The 19,894-nt window shown below is 37.6% G+C and overlaps 1 protein-coding gene across 2 annotated transcripts in view; it reads left to right on the top strand.

Annotated features, from left to right (window-relative positions):
• Positions 1-2,562: 2,562 nt before the first annotated feature.
• The window catches only part of LOC141431075 (retinaldehyde-binding protein 1-like), a 31,393-nt gene continuing 14,061 nt past the window's right edge, over positions 2,563-19,894 (top strand). Inside the window, exons 1-2 of one of the 2 annotated variants that reach the window (XM_074092070.1) lie at positions 2,563-2,707; positions 18,026-18,141. In XM_074092070.1, the coding sequence (XP_073948171.1) occupies positions 18,050-18,141 (92 nt within the window). In that variant the 5' untranslated portion in view covers positions 2,563-2,707; positions 18,026-18,049. Of the gene's footprint in view, positions 2,708-8,222; positions 8,326-18,025; positions 18,142-19,894 lie in introns of those variants that run through there. The other variant, XM_074092071.1, reaches the window with a different exon arrangement.

Raw genomic sequence — 19,894 nt, 5'->3', positions numbered from 1 at the left:
AGGTATACAGATAGTGTTTAGCGAAGAGAAAATTTAAATCGGTTGAAAATTGGATTTATAGTGACTTTTTGAAAAATCTATATACCTGTCTCTTTCTCAAACGCTTTTCTCTATGCAGCAAGTATGGCGGTACTGGCGTGTGACGTCACATGCCAGTATGTCTTTCTCTGTCTAATCTTGAATTTCAAACCTTTATAACTTTGTTATTTGTAGAGGTAGCTTAAAAATTGTTTTTCTATTGTTCTATTCGATAACAAAATAGTTTTAATTTACAAAACATATACAAAATAGTCAAATACCGTATTCGAGTCTTTGAGCGCAGCTCAGTGTTTTTAATCCGGTCCGTTCTTCGGACACCAAGAACTTTGCAACTACTTAAATTAAATTTAAATTCTATAATGCAGGCTGACAAGTCTTTAGAGATAGATAATATACATCTTTTTTACCAGTTTGCGCTTTGCAAATAAATACAGTGCGTTGTATTTGAATTTTTTTAAATGTAAAATATAAACGATTAGACGAAATAGCTTAAACATGCTTCTTCTTGAACTAAAATAATTTCCTTGCTCACCCGCGACCTTACGATAGCTAAGCTTATGCAAAATATGCGTGTTCATGCAGTTCCTCCACCTCCACACTGTAAGAACACACACAAATCACACAAACCCATCTATCACCACCATCGATGAAGATGAGCTCTGGTTGAGTTCGAAACGCGTCAGTGTAGTGTGGTGGTGGTGATAGATGGGTTTGTGTGATTTGTGTGTGTTCTTACAGTGTGGAGGTGGAGGAACCAAACGAATAAATAACGCGGCCGCGCGGCCGGCAGGGAAACTTCTCTTAAGAGAGAACATCCAAATATGTTTATATGTTTTTGCTAAATATGTGTGAATTCAAAGCACTTTAGTTACGGACAAAACATAAAAGTAACTTTACTTTGTTTTTCTGCGCATAATTAATCTTAATCCTTGATTATCTTTTAAACAGTAAGAGTTAGGCTACTAGATAGATAGTGCCTTGGTGAAATTAACTTCATTTGACCTGTTGGATGTTCCCTTGAAGTTAACGGAAATCAAAAATAACACAATGTATTAGTCCGTGAATAATCCCTAACGAATTAATTTATCATTACCCATGACCCGCTTCGTCAGAAATATGTCCAGTTTACCTACCTACTATTGTTTATTGTCTAACAGGAGATGAATTTACATACAGTCAAAGTCACCAATATGCATACACCACAGTCTCAAAAATATGGATAGGTACTGTGCAGTAAGGTTGATGCTTTTACATACTCATATTTTTAATCTTAGCGCGGGTACAATACATTGGTGAACTGGACTGAAAGGACTAACGACATCGTGAAAGTCCTGGTATATTTAAAAAAATCAAATTACATTTTTTTACATTCGAATAAACTTAAAAGCGTAATAAAAATTAAAAAAAAATATTATTTTTAAAAGTCGCTGAGCTAATGTTGTTCAGTTTGAGGAGTATGATTTATGTTCTAGTTATAGGTAGAGTCATTCACGATGACGCGTGCCGTGGTTCTTATTACAATTTCATTAATTAATTCATTTTTTTTTTCATTTTGACAAATTCACGCGTCTTCGTGGATGGCACTAGGTATATATATTTGCTCATATTACAGGCCACACCCGGTACAAAAGTCCAGTTTGTGCCACATTGGATGAAACCAAAATTACGCGACCCGCAACTCACTAAAATTAAGCTTGTCTGGCTTTACGCTTACAATCCAGCTGTCCTATACTTCAGATCATTTTGAAAGGACCCAAATTGACCCGATCGGTTATTGACCGCGACCTCATGAACGAACGATACGTCATCTACTGCTCCAATTAAAAATCTTTAAGCATTTTATCAGCTATAGAATCTGAGTTAGTAATACTTAAAAACGTAAAGTTTGGTTTGTAAGTTACGATTTGCCGCGCAGAATTTAGAAATATAATTTAGCATTTATTAATGGCCAAATTTTGTGCCGCTGAGTATATATATAGTTGGTATATTTTAATCGTTTCACTTTTTTAAATGTGCATTTCCGTGACTAAAACACGAGCGAAAAGTTAAGTACGCTTACGAGCGTTAATTTGAATCCCATTTCGTCAAAAAATTATTTGAATTGTCATAAAAAATGACAGATATTCGATCTTAAGTGGGTCCCAAATTAAGGCTCGTGATAAGTATGAGCTATGGTGTATGGGGTATCTCTGTAATAACCTCCATAGTCCTAACTTTTGTTAACAAACTTAGTGCGACCTAGACGTGGTTGACCTGCTTGCTTGCTTTGCTACTTTGCTTGTTATTGGTCCTTTATAAAGTACGCGAGAGCTCAGGAGGTTAATGTAAATAGCTTAAAATCATTATAAAATAATTAAACAGAGTCACCCAGTGCATCCTAGTCCCACAGAAAGCTAACGTACTTTCTTCCAACAGACTCGCTTGAGTTACGGCCGTTGTTGGGAGCGCCTCACCTGTTCGCCGGATTTGCGAATGAATACGAATTTAGAAAGTTATTTTTTTAATTCCATCAAGTTGTACAAGGTTGTGTCGAGTGGCCAGTCGCGGTTTGTGTGTCAATGTGCACGCACGTATATCAGCCTTCGTAAACGCTCTCTCACACGAGTGCGGCCGACTGAGCCAATTTTGACGTGAACAATTTATTATTTTTCGGATTTTGTTTCATTAGGTAAGTGACTTATACCTATTAAGTTGTTATTACTATTGTTGGTAGTTGTACAATTGATTAATTTTATAATTTAAAATGCAACATAAGCTAAGTTCGTTGTGTTCACGGAGCATCCTATTGATATTTCGATCTATATACCTCGCTCGAACCTCACCGGTCTTGTCAATTGATCCCGTATATTAAAGGGATATTAATGTGATATAACAATTTGCTTCATATCCGCATCAGCTTTGCTTTATGTCCTTATTCCGACTGTAGTTACGAATGTTTATGTGTTGTTTACAAACTAAGCGGAACTTCAGAACTGTTTGCACTAGTAGACTGTGGGAATATTGAAAGTGCAATGTTTTTATTTCGTTTTAAAATATTTATGAATGAAAGAAAGCTCATCTTTTCACGCTGCGTGCGTGACATCTTTACAATGAGAAAGTGAGCAAACTCGATGAATGAATGAACCGTTGTTCGTCGTAAGTAATATGTGTATGCGTATTTCTATAATATGGCGTGCTCGGTGCCACAAATTACTCCTACACTACTAGCTTTACCATAGAGGAACAATAAAAAAACCGGCCAAGAGCTTGTCGGACACGTCCGAAATAGGGTTCCTTAGCCATTACGGAAAAATTAAGTAATATTTTTCTAAGGATTTCGTATTTTGTACGGAATATTCACAGTTTAGGTATATTTTATACCTTAGGCTGCTATTTACTCTTAAACTACTAATAACTCTCAAGAAAACTTAACCGTTATAGTTTTCCTTGTAAGTTTGATATACTTACTACCATCCTGAATTTTTTCAAATTTTTCCAGCCACCGGTTTAGATTTTAGAGGGGGGCTCGCTCGATTTTAATGAAAATTTGCACTTAAAGTTGAATATTTATTTTGCAAAAATATCACTAAATGTAAAAATCGTTTTAGCAACCCCTTAATGGTTAACGATATCCCACACACTATTATAAGTTTGGATGAGACGTCTATGGGAGGTACTCTAAAAAAATTTTTTTAATTTTTTTATTGTACCATTTTGTCGGCATAGTATGTATATATATTCGTGCAAAATTACAGCTTTCTAGCATTGATAGGCCCTGAGCAAAGCCGCGGACGGATAGACAGACAGACAGACATGGCGAAACTATAAGGGTTCCGCTTTTGCCATTTTGGGTACGGAACCCTAAAAATAAGCTAGTTGCTATTCCGTGGGATTTTTTAATGTACAGTCAGCAGCAGAAGTAGATGAGCAGGTGTGAGTAGTGCTCAAAATGATCTAAACGCTCTCTCTTTACTTTGGCAGTACAGTCGTGTCGTGTGGACACTACCTATAAGTGAACCTGCATGATGACTTTCTTGGAAAAATAGTGTGTTTTCCTTGTCTTCCACACCGCAGAGCTGCAGGAGTCCGAAATTTGTAGTTGGTAATAGAGAGCACTGCTGCCCACTCTCACATTACGTCCCTTAAGGCGTTACACATACTCGTTACTAGCATGCTATAAGCATGCCTATGAACATGCCACTAATGAGCATGCTCATGGACTGAAGCAAACGCGTTCACACTTGTTTATTACCTTTACCCCACTTATTTTTTTCATAATGGCTACGGAACCCTATTTCGGGCGTGTCCGACACGCTCTTGGCCGGTTTTTTGTTTCTTGGACAACAATTTCATGTTATATTTGACCAAATTGAAAATCCTTAAGTAAGTCGTGCCAGTGATGCCAGCGATCACTTACAAATGGTCTGAGACATAAGCCTGAGGTGGATCGTAGGATCATTTATAATAAGTAGTATTATTTAATTTCTAATACTACTCCTATTAGGTATGCAATAGCTTACAGAAAATGCGCATATACCTTATGGATATGACGCCTATGACTATGAAATGCGCTGACTTAGGTGAAGAAAGCGATATTGAGTTAATTGCAATTTATGACATGATACTGTGCAAATAAATTACGTAATTAATCTTGATAGTAGTACAAGTATGTATCTATCTATCTAATACCTTTAAACGAGCAATTATTGTTTATATGTATATATATACATATATAAAACGGCTCCAATGATTTCGATGAAATTTGGCACGTGGGGGTTTTCGGGGATGACAGATCGATCTAACTTGGTCTTATCTCTGGGGAAACGCTTGTCACCGAGTTTCAGCTCGGGCAAAGCTCGGTCGCCCAGGTTATAATTAAATTCAATTGTCTTAGAACGCAACGTACTCGTATCTTACACAGGAAAATTTAATTTAAATTTTGTCCTGCCCGAAAAAATACTACATAAAAATGATGATGACGTATCAACAACGGCGCCATCTAGCGGGTCGCATTTATTTAAATACGTTCTTTAATTTGAGGGGAGAGTTTACCGTGTCGAGGGAATGAACATTAAATGTTTGACAGTTACAAAACCCATGAACTTTTTGTATGGGAAAATGTTTTTTCTTTTATTTTATTTTTTCGTCAATTTTCCAATGTCTTCAATACTTACTATCCTGTTCCTGACGAAGACAAATCCAAAAAAACAAAAATCATAAAAATGGGTCCAGCCGTTCTCGAGTTATAAATGATGTAACTAACAAGTCTTTATTTTACATGTATAGATTATGATATATGTGATTATGATTAAGAATATTTCTCGCACGTTAAATATGGCTCTACAACTGCGGTTGTTGAATATTTTATAAAACGCCTTTAAAACGACCACTTTCATAACTTTATGACAAAAAATTGCCGGTCATTGCCCCGCTGGATCCATACGACCGTACATTGACTTGAGAAATAATGATGACGTTAAAACAGGTGCATTGCATAAACGACTCTACGCATCATGAAATTTGGAAGAAAATTGAACGCTGTTTGTCACGCGCGTGTTAATTTTCATTAATTTTTTTTTCGACTGGAAGGCAAAACGAGCAAGTGGGTCTCCTGATGGTAAGAGATCACCACCGCCCATAAACATCTGGAACACCAGGGGTATTGCAGATACGTTGCCAACCTAGAGGCCTAAGATGGGATACCTCAAGTGCCAGTAATTTCACCGGCTGTCTTACTCTCCACGCCGAAACACAACAGTGCAAGCACTGCTGCTTCACGGCAGGATTAGCGAGCAAGATGGTGGTAGCAATCCGGGCGGACCTTGCACAAGGTCCTACCACCTGCAAATTAATATTAAAATAATGGTAATTTGATCGTAAAATGAGACGTTTCTGCGAGTGCAATTAATGGAAGCCCTGGAATGTACAGTCAACGTCATAAATAAGTGATCACTTTTGTACCTTGTCGCTTTCAGTCGGTACACGCTTTCGTATGGTTTTTCAAACATGACGTTAAAATTACTAGTTACAAAAGTGATCACTTATTTATGATGTTGACTGTACAGTCACCAGCACCAATATCTGACACAACAACACAATATAAATATCTGATATGACTCTATTTCTAGGGCCGGAATGACGTAGCAGATATTTTTGCACGCTCCGCTGTGGCATATATTAATGCAGGTGACTGTATGACAATAATGCACGAACTGATACTTAATTTGGGCCCTTATACATAAATAACTTAACTATCCAACATCTTCACAAATTATCAAGGTCGTGCATTTATGTCATATATAGTTCGTGTCTAACATTACTCGAGTGTACATTAATACCTGGGGGAAAATCGAAATTCGTTTCGTACAGTCTCTCTCACTCTCGTATTAAATAATATTAGCGTCAGCGGGCCCGCAAGATACGAAGTTCGAATTTTGCGCTTCGTAGTTTACCTAGGCTAGGACCTGTTTCCGCCAAAAATGCTGTGTTGTCATACGACTGCACAGCAGCTAAAGTTATAAAATGGAGAAATGAAAGAAAGAAAGAAAGAATACATTTATTCACAACACAAGACACAACAATAGTATTAAGTACAAATAGACAACACGTAGGAAAGTATGTGTCATTGCGGTTGTGAATCGGACACTGGCTCAGCATAATGCTGAAGCGTTAATAATAAACACCCCAGCGCTGATTTTCAGCCAGCACCGTTGGTGACCCTCGGACCGCTACAAAGATATACTACACAGTTTTATTACTATACATAAGACTACATAAATAGAAAATTTGTAAACAATGAAACATATTAATTATTTTATGGCTTTGAAAGACATTAACATTAGTACATAAACATAATTATTATAACTATTATACACTCACTTGCCAAATATACAACACCGTTAGGTACGCGAGCTAAAAGGAAACATGAAATTAACAACCGAAACAAAAGAAGTTTTGTGTAATAGTGCTGGAAGGGAGAGGAATTAATGGAATTATAGCTTTTGAAATGCCAACAAATAGCCTTTAAGCTTCGCCCAAAGGTGTACCTGCTAGTCACTCCGAGTATAGGAGGAGGTATGTCATTCCAGCACTTAGACGCCGCGAATCTGAAACTACCTCGAAACGCCGCGTCCTGTGCGGAGGCACAATAGCCTTAAATCTGCGCACACTTTTTGACCATGTGATTTTTTCAAAAAGGTACGAAGGTGTCTTGTGCCGCACTAAACCGAACAAAAGGGTCGCAAGTGCAAGCGCCTGCGAGCGTGCATTTTTAACAGATCAGCAGCATTCAAGTACGGAGTGACATGGGACCGAGGAGGGACTTTGAAACAAAAACGAGTTATCTTGGAGTTACGTGCTCACTACCTAGTCACAGCTCTGTGATACGTTCTTAGTTGGCAGATTATTTGTAGACCAACGTTTTATAAGATTTTGCGGCAAACAGTGTTATGCGCGCGCATTTTTGGGGTTCCGTAAATTCGATGCATTCATTCGGTCAGTGAAGGATGATACAAATGCTCGGTTCCGCCTAGAAATAGTCATGTATGAGAGAAACTTAGGGATCAAGAGATCGTGAATTGCAGTAATTATTGCCGATTCATTCATAATTAATTGGATAAATAAATTTTAGAAGCTTTCTTGAATATCTTGCCTCAGCCAAGTGACAGAATGATGATAAAGTGAAAAAAAATAACCAGTCAAGTCGAGTGCGAGTCGGACTCAAGTGGGGTCATTTTAGATAGTTATTTATTGACATAGACAGACAGAAAATTAAGCTTTTCATGCCTTTCTTATTGATTGTGCTACCTGCATACTTACCTTTTAAGTTTCTCGGACAGCTGAAAGTACCCTATATAGGTTTTTCGGTTAGCAATTTGTATGGAAACACCTTCTTTAATGACATTTCTGATTGCATTTGTTGATTAAGAAGTTTGAATTTTTCACTGCTTCAGTGTGTTTAAACTCGATAGTAAGCGTTTTCTCAGAGATAAGACTAAGCTAGATCGATTTGTCATCCCCGAAAACCCGCAGATACCAAATTTCATTGTAATGACCAAAACAGGCGGAATATACAAAAACACTAAAAACAAGTTCGTTACTCGTTCGCATTCTAATAGGAAACTCTCAGTCAAACTTTTTGCTTCTGTCAAACGTCAGTTCAAATATTACTTCTTAGAGAGCTCAAATAGAGCTTTTGTATAAAAATGATAAACAATAATTAAACGTTCAAAGGACACTTATTTGTGTTACATCACACGTTAACGTTTGTGGACGCTACACTACATATCCCTGCAAGTAGACAACCAGGTACGGACATTTGGAATATAAAAATAATAAATTATAAAAATCCGACTCAAAGACCTTCTTTACCGATTATATTTTTCCTTCAACGTTATCTAAACCGGTTCATAAATGTCACAGAGTGGTGAGATATCAATGAGATAACAAGCATAAAGTGAACTGAGATTTTCGCAAAGGTCAAATTTACTTATTCTGATAGTTTATCAGCAGTTCCGTCAGCTCTCTTAGTTTTGGTGTTACTTTTAGTAAGTATAAATTAATGAAAATGAAATGAATACAAATCATTTATTCGAGACACAAAAATATCAAAAAGAAAAAGAAAGGGTTAGTTAGGTACAATGTGAAACTATTTTATGTGTCGGAATGGTCCCGCGTCTCAGCATAAATGCAGACTCCTCGGATGGAGTCAGCGCTGGTCTTCAGGCGAAACCAAAACTAGTAACAAGTACTATTAGCTATCTATCTGTGGAACGCTCTGTTTGAATCCCTTTCTGAAACTGACTATTTCTTTCAAGGGCCTACGTCTATCTAAAACCCTACAGCCGAATAAACTGATTGATGTACAGCTTAAAATATGAACTTATTCAAAGTTTCAAAAATAAGTACCACAGACTCTTATTCCGACGCAATAAGGCCGCAGAAACATATTTTTGAGTGGTTCGAGTTCGAATAGATACTCATTTTTGCACTTGACTGTACCAGGGTACCTTTTAATAATCAATTTTACTATGATTTCATGATTTAGTTTGTTCGAATATAAGTTGTAAGTTCATATACAGTCACCTGCACCAATATCTGACACGACAAAGCTGATACGACTTATTTCTAGGGCCGATACGATAGGACATGTCAGATACTTTTGTACGCTCCGCTATGAATGGGTGACTACTTGTGGATCGGCGAACATTTTCGATGCCGGTTTGATAGGCCAAATTGGTGAACTTAATTGGTAAACTACTCGTCCGTCTATCACGCGTTTAACCGGTCATCATTTAATATCTTCTAGCGTGTATTATTTGCCTCTTATGATAATGACTTTCTCCAATCGCGTAACTTGACGCAACCGTTCACTCACGCGTGGAGGCATGGAGCGCGCGATTTCAATTCGAGTATCTAGTCGTGGCATAGTAATATAAAATAGTGTAAGTCGTGGTTGGATTACCATCCAATTATCGATTTAGAGGCTTATAATACGAGTAATAACAAAACCATTTATTTCGGGCAACATGGCCCATACAATAAATACCATACTGATACAGACTAACATACATTATTATTTTAATTATTAATGACTAGGTGGCTGGTAGGTGGTAACTAGGTTCCTGACGTCGTATTCGTCTGAGGCATGGTGCCCGGGAACCACCTCTTATGAGACAGTTTATGAGAGAGATTTACTAGCTGAAGCAGCATCGCTTCGCTTCATCTTCGTGCAGAATTCTCTATCCCGTGGGTCACGCTATAACACGTAGAGTTGTTTCGTACTACAAAATCCGAATCCGTGTACATACGGTCCGGAGACAACTTGTATGGTAAAATCGAATCTAGTACGTAAACTACCATACAAATAGTTCTACGACTCCTCCGGTCCACGTATTTTCACGTATTCGGATCGGACGGAATCGGACGTGTGTACCTAGTGTAAAACCGCTCGTATGGCCAATAATACCTATAAGATTTCACTTGCGGCGTATAACGTTTGCCCTTGTTGGTAGTCGCCCTACTGCTGATAATGCGTATAGCTATAAACAAGAAGTTATATTATATAAAACCTAATATAAAGTCATCTTATAAAAATCAAAATCAAAATTTCTTTATTGGAGTTATGGGTCCTACTAAAGTTGATAGAAAGCAATACTTAAAGAAGCGCCATATCCTCCGTAAAAAATTAAAAGATTTTATAATGACGAGATTAGTTCCATTGTCAGTCAATTTAGTATTTAAATAACTTTTTTTTTATTCGACTTGATGGCAAACGAGCAAGTGGGTCTCCTGATGGTAAGAGATCACCACCGCCCATAAACATCTGCAACACCATTGCAGATGCGTTGCCAACCTAGAGGCCTAAGATGGGATATCTCAAGTGCCAGTAATTTCACCGGCTGTCTAACTCTCCACGCCGAAACACAACAGTGCAAGCACTGCTGCTTCACGGCAGGATTAGCGAGCAAGATGGTGATAGCCATCCGGGCGGACCTTGCACAAGGTCCAACCACCTGCCTGCCTGGTTGACATAACCTACGTCAACCGTAGGATCAATTCAATCCTTTCAATTATTTTACAACTTTATAGGCACAAGGTTGCCGTGTTTATTTACTTCACACCAGTCCATAATTACTACGAGTATAACCTTTTAGCAATCGTAATTGCTCAGTTTGTTGCTGTAGTATATTGTATACAAAAGGTTGAGAATATCTTCTATTACACTATTTACGGAAAAAAGTGGGTGCTGCTTAATTAATGCAGCCAATGATGCAAATAAACTGCTATATCTCTAATTACCTGCGCATTTTGAGTATTATTCTTGATTTCCGTAAGGTAACATTCAATACGTCATATATATAGGTTTGTATCGTCAGTGAAATTCATTTCTCCAGGACACTTACTGTTTAATTATAAGATAATCAATAATTAAGATAATTAATTACGCACGGTAAAATAGTGTCAAATTTTCCTAGCTTAAAACGCTTTTTTAAGTCATAACTTCATACATATTTAGCAAAAAGGTTAAAAAGGTGAGATTTTGAGTGTCATTTCAATGTTACACGTCAAGTTTGTGTATTTTGCAATTTGATCTTTAACAATGAACTTACATTATTTATGTTTTTTTTTATTTGGCTACTTAAAATATAATTACTAGGGAATTTCTGTCACTGAATTGAGCCGTCTGTTGTCCGTCCGTCCGTATGTCAAGACCCTTTTTCTCAGAAACGCGTGGAGGTATCAAGCTGAAATTTATATTAAATACTCAAGTCTACTGTCCCTTAGAGCTGTGAAAAAAATCAAACTTCTAAGCCAACGCAATCAAAAAATACAGCCGTTTATGCCGCAAATTTCCGCAAATTTTCGAAACTCGCAAGGGAATCAAAACCTACAGGGTACTTCACGTGGACTCAGAATTTTGAAATTTGGTACGAAGCAACGTCTTATAGCACAGATAAGGGGAAAGTTGCGAAAACCGTAAATTTTTAGTTACATCAGATAATGAAAATATTTTTAATAATTTTAAAGTTACTACCTACAGGTTTGTACGGAACCCTCGGTGCGCGAGTCCGACTCGCACTTGGCTGTTTTTTTTGTGTGTGCAAAGGCTCTACTTTATACTTAACTAGCTTTTGCCCGCGGCTTTGCACGCGTGGAATTCCGTTATCGCGCGCTGTTCCCTCGGGAACTGTAGATTTTTCCGAGATAAAAAGTAGCCTATGTCACTCTCTGGCCCATAAACTATCTCTATGCCAAAAATCACGTCGATCAGTCGCGCCGTTTCGACACGTGAAAGACGGACAAGACAAACATCCAAACTAACACAGAAACATACAAACACACACACTTTCGCATTTATAATATTATTAGTATATTAGTATGGATGTTTTTCGGGTTCATTATTAATACCACGATCAGGAGTTATCATACTAACACTCAGTATATACTCGCGAGCAAAGCCACTGTAGTGTGGTCGAAACGTCGAGGTAATTATTACTCGTTTGTTAGCGTGATAAGTCCCGACTGTGGTATTAATTATGGCTCTATTTTACTTAAGTTTTCTGACATAACTTAAGCCGCTAAAGCGATTTAGATGAAATTCGATACATACAGATAGTTTAAGTCCCGCATAAGTTATATATGCGGCATAACATAACTCACATCACATCAGTACCACTACCATGAGTTTACAGTGACCGTACTCGATAGCGACGGCGTAAATTATTTGTAGAGGCGCTGTACAATTCTCCATCCAAATAATTTACGCCGTCGCTATCGAGTACGCTCGCTGTAAACTCATGGTAGTGGTACTGATCGCAGACAGCACATGCTGAGTCGGTGCCTTTTCGCGGCTGTGCCGTGACAACTTAATTTATATGTGACAACTTGATAGTATATTTTTTACTTTGATTGCGAGAAAAAAATAGTCATTAATCGTTTATGATTTACGCTCTACAACAATTTGAAAGTTTTCACGGTAACAAAGTATTTTTTTCGAACCAGACACAGATATATAACAAAATCGCATCGGCGAAATGGTCCATATACAAACTGGAATAAATAGAATGGCGCCACCTTCTATGCGGAAAAAGCATAGAACTAAGACCGCGTGGATTACGAACGTAACATTTTCGTCATGAAAATGGTCCACACACAATCTTATTTTATGCCACAAACTAAGCAAGTACTGGCTGTTTGAGTTTATCTAAGTCACTCGAAGTAAATTAAAAATTAATTACTTTTACTCCCCAGGGACTAAAGTACTCACTTTACTCCCGCCTCGTAAGGCTATTGACCTACTTTTAGAGCATGAGAAGTGAATTTTTTTTTCGTACATGGTCTTTGTCATGTTTATGAATAAAGTTTTTTTATCTATCTATCTATCCCAACTTCCTAGATCGCCCCTTACCGCTACTTCGTTTGTGGCGCACGGGCCGCGACCCGGTACTTTCTCGAGCGAAAGGAAGTTACGCCAGTGTTACGCGACTGCAAATACACCAATATTATAGGTAGTGACACGAGAGTTGAAGTGAATGATTACACACACAGCTACAGTCGCCATCAGATATGGAGCATGGAGCGGCCAAGGTGTTCAAAAATATCAATACATGAACTCTAATACCTTAATAATAGGGTGCATGTGCCGATATTTTTGACCATCTTAGCCGCTCCGAAATATCTGATGGTGACTGGTGACACTATTTACCGGCACGGGTAATACCGACATGGAAATACCGGCCCGACATTTGTGTACACGCCCATACAAACTGGTGTCAATCTGACAAGAGTTTCTATGGGCGTGTCACAAAATACCATGTCGGTATTGTACGTCCGGTAAATAGTGTCACCTATGGCGACTATACCTACAAAAATAACTGATTGCACAAAGGGAGAATGAATGAAATGAATGAGTAAATGTCAAAATCCTGCTGTCATTACACGACATGTTCTTGTGTGCGTGACCTCAACTCTGGTGGCACAACCTATAATACGCGTACTTTCAGTTTACTGACCGGAGGCTGGGAGTCGTAGAGTTTTGGGCGTGTTTTTAGAACCAAGGCTTTAGTGGAAGATTACATTACAGTTTTTAATGATAGATGATCTACCCCATCGGCCGGGGCTTCGTTGTTTATATTAGAACCCCACTATTGTCAAATTTTTATAACAAAAGAATAAACTAATAACAAAGGATAAACAAGAAGCCGGCAGTCAGCTATTTTTTTTAAATTATGTTTTAAGGATTTTTTTTATCTTCCTACACTGTCCTAAACCTCTATCTTACCTACCTACCATATGTACGTTCAAAAAACCTTTAAAATATACATATAAACTTAAAATTAAGTGATAATTTTCATTATTACCTATATTCTACTTCTAATATCAATATATTGATAAATGAAATATTTTCTTTGATAGGTAATTCCTTGTTTTTCATACTTATTCGATATTACTAGAAGCTTTTATTTATCTTGCCATGTTTAATGTTTTTGAGTTAAATTTCTTAAGTTCATTTTGACCCACTTCCAGAGGTCGGAATGACTTGAAATTTGATATAAATAATTTAAGTCGGATAACAATGCAAGCTCTGGCAACAAAAAGTACAATCAACAAAAAATCTTCTATTAAAAATGTATTTTTTTAGAAATGTAGGTAATGCGAGTTTAACTCACACTTAGCCGGTTATTTATTTACCCAACTATGTACGAACTATAATTCGTGCAAAAAACTGTTCACCTTAATGTAACAACTTGCCAATACATGATTCAAGCGTGTCGTTACGTCGCATTTGTTCTGCGCGGGCGCACCTGAACTCGCCTCACCCGATTTACCCGAATTTCAAACATCGCAATCGGCATGGTTACATGCTAGGTTTGCGTGTAACAAGGAAATGATCTATCTAAATCATTGTTATATTTATTAAAGGTACAAGCAAACATGATAGGGTGATTTTTACGACGATGACTGTACAGTTTGTCTTCGTAAAAAACAATAATGCAAGATTTTTTGCTGACTGTACTGTTTTATTGTACTTATATTGTCATCCAATTATACCCGTATTATCAAAGTTCAAGTGAAGTCATTAACCGCTGGGCTGGAGAGTTCCCTCGGAGGCGATCCTGCGCAGACGACCAGGATTTCACTACCAGAATATTGTATTGGCATCTACCTTACAATTCATATAAAAAAACGGCCAAGAGCGTGTCGGACACGCCCAGGATAGGGTTCCGTAGCCATTACGAAAAAATCAAGTAATATTTTTCTAAGGCTTTCGTATTCCTTCCTAGTTTAGGTATATTTTATACCTTAGGCTGCTATTTACTCTTAAACTACTAATAATTCTCAAGCAATCTAAGCCGCTATAATATTCCTTGTAAATTTGATATATTTACAATCTTCTTGTTTTTTTTTTAAAAAATTTCCACCCAACAGCTGATTTTAGAGAGGGGGGGGGGGACGCTCGATTTTAATGAAAATTTGCACTTTAAAATAAAAAATAAATAGAAATATAAATCATTTATTCGTGACAAAGTAACGTAGCATAACAAAAAGGTATTAAAAATTAAGAAAGTTGTATGTCACGAAATGTTTAAAGTTGAGTATTTCGCAAACGATCACTGAATAGATTTTTTTTCTAGCTACCCTCCAATGGTTTTAAAAGACCTATCCAACTTACTTATATCCCACAATATAAGGTTAGTCGAGAAAAAAAAATCACCCCCACTTCAGTACGTTTTATGGGAGGTACCCTAAAAACATTTTTTTATTTTTTTTACCAGTGTGGGCGTGACTGATATGTATATTCATGCCAAATTAAAGCTTCCTTGTACTAACGGTCTCTGAGCTTAGCCGCGGGCGGACAGACAGACAAACAGACCAGTCTAAGAAACTATAGGGGTCCTAGTTGAGTACGGAACCCTAAAAGTGAATCCGACGACTGGTATTGGGTCAAAAAGTTGCAAGATAGCAACCAAACCACACACATACCAACGTTGCAAATTAAATGAAAGCTTTGAAAAAAAGACTTATTTTTGACGTATAACTCCACCCACATAGATAGCATACATAAGAGCTGTCGTAAAATGACTCTACAATGGTAAGTGTTTGAGACTAATAGAACCTAATAGAACGCGAATGCGCGATCATCGTAGGTTCGCGCAAATTTTATTCGTACGAACGCGCGATCAAACATATTGAACTCGAATTGGTGACCTAACTGACAATCGTGCGCTCGTGCTGTAGAGGAAAGAAACTGAACAAAGGTTTGATCATCTGACATTTATTATAACAGAGTTCCGTTGCCTACCTTCCGGCTTCAGAATCATTAACTTAAAGCTCCTTCTTAGTCGCTTATCTAGAATATTAATCATGATCGTTTATAGACGAGCGAGCATTACTTAGCTTTGACGAGTTACATTGGTCATCTACGGTATTCTTCATCAGGTCTAGTTTACCAAATGATACTTTCTGAATGTAAATGCTTATCTTAATGCTAAAAATGCCAAAATCGCTATAGGTGTACCTATAAAATTTGAGGTTTGCCCTCGATTTCCCTAGGATCCCATCATCAGATCTTGACTTGGTGACAATGGGACCACCTCAAAAGAGTACCCTTTCGAATTTGACTGAGTAATCGGTGAACATACATAAAAAAAAATACAAACATTGGAACATAGAACCTCCTCCTTTTTTGAAGTCGGTTAAAAATAAACTATACGATAGGTAAAAGCCACGCTGTGATCTAATTTTGTGCGCCGTTTTGATGTCGATGTTTCCAACACTTAGCTCTTACGCCCTGACGATAAAAAGGTAACAATGTGCTATAGGTATGCAATGAGGGCTATCGCGTATGAATTCGCCACTAGAGGCGCTAATGTAGCGTGAGGTCTCCGAAATGTCAAATCTCATAGTTTTTGGGTGAGTTAGGCGGGTTTATTTATAATTAGAATAATTTTATGAATATTTTGCAATATCTGAAATTAATTATGGCAAATATGCGTTCTGGGGCAATGAATGTCTGTGTTTTGAGACAGTTTTGTCTTTCGGAAACCTTTGTGCTCCCTTTTTTCCGAACAAAACGGGGACTATGCAACACTGTGGCATGCTCGATATTTTTATGGTACGGTTTTAAGGTGTATTAAATATGATTTTAATCTAAACTTTGTTTTCACGCCCGTAATAACAGACTTTGAAAGCCATAATTAAAAACCTCACGCAACGGTGCGCCATCTAGTGAGTGAAAAAACGACAGCCCTCATTACACGTCGCCGTTAATTATGCACTGCACCAACTCACGCATACGTTCTTAGACTTTGCATACGTGCAGTGTCATTGTTATGCTTAAGCTGCGCATCCAGCAGAGCAAAAGAAGATGCGCGATGAAAATATCCACCAATGCATGTTTTAATTTTTCAAGCCGCGCCTGAGTTGTTCGATGTTCATCATATTCAAATTTATTAGATTATAATATTCAGCCTACTTATTCAGAATACTGTGATTCAACTTTAAAGTGCAAATTTTCATTAAAATCGAGCGTCCCCCCCCTCTAAAATCTAAACCGGTGGGTGGAATTTTTAAAAAAATTCAGAATGCTAGTAAGTGAAATGAAATGAATGAAATGAAAATGAAATGAATTTAGTAGTTTAAGAGTAAATAGCAGCCTAAGGTATAAAATATACCTAAACTTGGAAGATTCAGTATAAAATACGAAATCCTTAGAAAAATATTACTTATTTTTTCGTAATGGCTACGGAACCCTATTTCCGACACGCTCGACACGCATATCACGATGTGCCGGTTTTTTCGACGAATGCTTTGCTCTAATCGATCTGCCGTATAAATTCTACTTCTATGTAGTTATTCTATGTAGTTATCATGACACAGAAATTAACAATTTCCGTAGTGAGAAGGAAGCGCTCGAGGATGGCGGAAATAGAGAAGAGAGCTGCCAGGGTAATGATGAGCTACCGTTGGTTAAATCGGTTTGGAGATTTATCAGGTCAAGGGTGGAATAGTTAAAGTTAGATGAAGGCATGAACGTTTAGGGTACATGCGTAGTGAATAGCATTTTTACGGAGTTTAATTTAAGGGTATGGAATCATCGCAAGTCCACATGGTATCTTAGTGTGTCGATCAGACGTATCGTATAGAGCACGCATATCCTATAAAAATATGGAAAATGTGGACCTACCCTTAAGAAGACGTCGAACGGCTCGGCTCGGCTCGGCTAATCGACCTCATTGAGTCGATACGTAAAGCTTTTTTGATCGGCATTAGCCAATTTTGTGTCGATAGATGTGAAGACCCAGAATCAACGTCATTTTTTTAACTGAAAATACTTAACCCCTCGGATTTTTGCTAATCAGATTTTGCTAGTTCGAATATATACTTCCAGTAGTCGGATTGACTTGCAGTTCCTATATATATAATAGTTTGGATGGCAACGCAAGAACAGTCAGTACAAATACCTTGTATTTTTTTTCAACGAAGACTTGTTTAATTGTTACAGTGGGCGGTGTGCGCGCGCGCAGCCATGTCGGCGACGAAGTACTCGCACCCGTTCATGCAGCCGCTAAAGCCGCCGCCGGAGGGCTACGAGGAAGGCACGCAGCAGATCAGAGAGTGGTGCGTACCATACCAAGTTAATAAAAAATGTCATTGGGCAAATGGGGTCCATATCGGCTCGCATATTTGTTGAATGTCATTCTGCAATGTTTGTCAGAATTGTTTTAACAAACCTAACCTAACCCTAAAGTACCTATAGAATTTTCTATAGGATGACCAATCAAAAATTTCAGAAAAATGTACGTAAGGTTTCAGTGGGGAAAAAAAATATGACAAACGATGATTCGGAGAAACATTACAGTATGACTAGAGAAAAGTATGCGAACTTTGGCGCTCCCAGGCAATTGACACCAGATTTACTTATATAGTCCCAAACTAAGCAATGCTTGTATTATGGATACTAAGCAACGGACCTCAGACACCTGCATTAATATCTCTGCCACAGCGGAGTGTGCAAAAATATCTGAATGGTCTACCGGCCCTAGAAATAGTCTTATCAGATATTTATGCACACTTTGTGTCAGATATTGGTGCTGCTGTCTGTACAAATATTTGACATGTTAATCTAAAGAATCGAGAGTAAATATTTGTATTTTGCATAATCTGCTCTAATCGGCGATCGAAGCAGGGGCCTCATGCTTCGTAGGTACTTAGGCACTAAGCTTCCGTTCATCGGGTTGAGACCTACAGTCCGTCAATAACGGTTTATTATACGGAAGATAGATGAAAAAGGAAATACACATTTTCATATAAAATTGTTGCCATATTTACAATACTTACACAACATTAAAACTTCACAGAGTACCTAGTGAAGCAGGCTCCTTGATTTGGATAAATATTTCTTTGATAATGTTTTGGTGGGTAATTTTATATAAATGTCGTCGGAAATAGACAGTTATTGCTCAAAAGGAACACATAGGCAACTTGCTCGATTTGCGTAACAAAAGTAAATACTGGTTTGGTGGCGGTGGACCGTGAAGCCGCGAAACGTCCTGATTAATTAATGCAACCAACTTTATTACTTGAAAGCCGTAAATGTATACCAATAAAAGAGTAAAGAGTGATTGACTGACAGACAATGTACAGCCCAAACTACTAGCGCTTCGGAGCAAAATGCACTAAACGCAAAATGTTACCAATAGCATAATCTGCAATATGCAAAATATAGGTACACAACACAACATATATTGTGAAACACGCGGAACGTACAATAGTAGACTGTTCAACAAGGGATTAAAACAAGCCATAATGACACGAGATGTTTAGCCACCCGAGCAGAGCGAGTGGCATTATGGTTTTTTAGTCTCGCGTTAAACTCTCCACTTTCCACTTTGAATGCGAGGAAAAAAAAACAATGTTTTGTTCAAAATTACAATATTACTTTTTAAAAACGTACGCTTCACTAATGAACAGGCCATCTGTTCAAAATTCAAAAGCAAAAAAAATTGTTGCGCGGTTTTTTCTTTTCTATTATTGTTTATAATAATAATAATAATATTATTTATATTATTATTTTTAATTTAAATAAAGCGGCAACAACACTTAGTCGTTCGCCACATGCCGCATGCCGCGACCGTAAAAGTGTAAAGAATATTATTATGTCTATTTACCCGACTGCTCGATGGAGGGTAATGGTTTTCGAGCGTCTTTTTCTTTGCGCCTCTCTGTAGCTAAAATGGCTAGACGGTGTTCAACATATAAATAAATATCATGGGACACCTGACACCAATTAATCTAGTCCCAAACTAAGCAAAGCTTGTATTATGGATACTAGGCAACGGATAAACATACTTATATAGATAAATATATACTT

This window comes from Choristoneura fumiferana, chromosome 9 (assembly GCF_025370935.1).
Source record: "Choristoneura fumiferana chromosome 9, NRCan_CFum_1, whole genome shotgun sequence".
Classification (NCBI taxonomy): Eukaryota; Metazoa; Arthropoda; class Insecta; order Lepidoptera; family Tortricidae; genus Choristoneura; species Choristoneura fumiferana.
The sequence above is the reverse complement of the archived record's forward strand: the minus strand, read 5'-3'. Positions and strand labels throughout refer to the sequence as shown.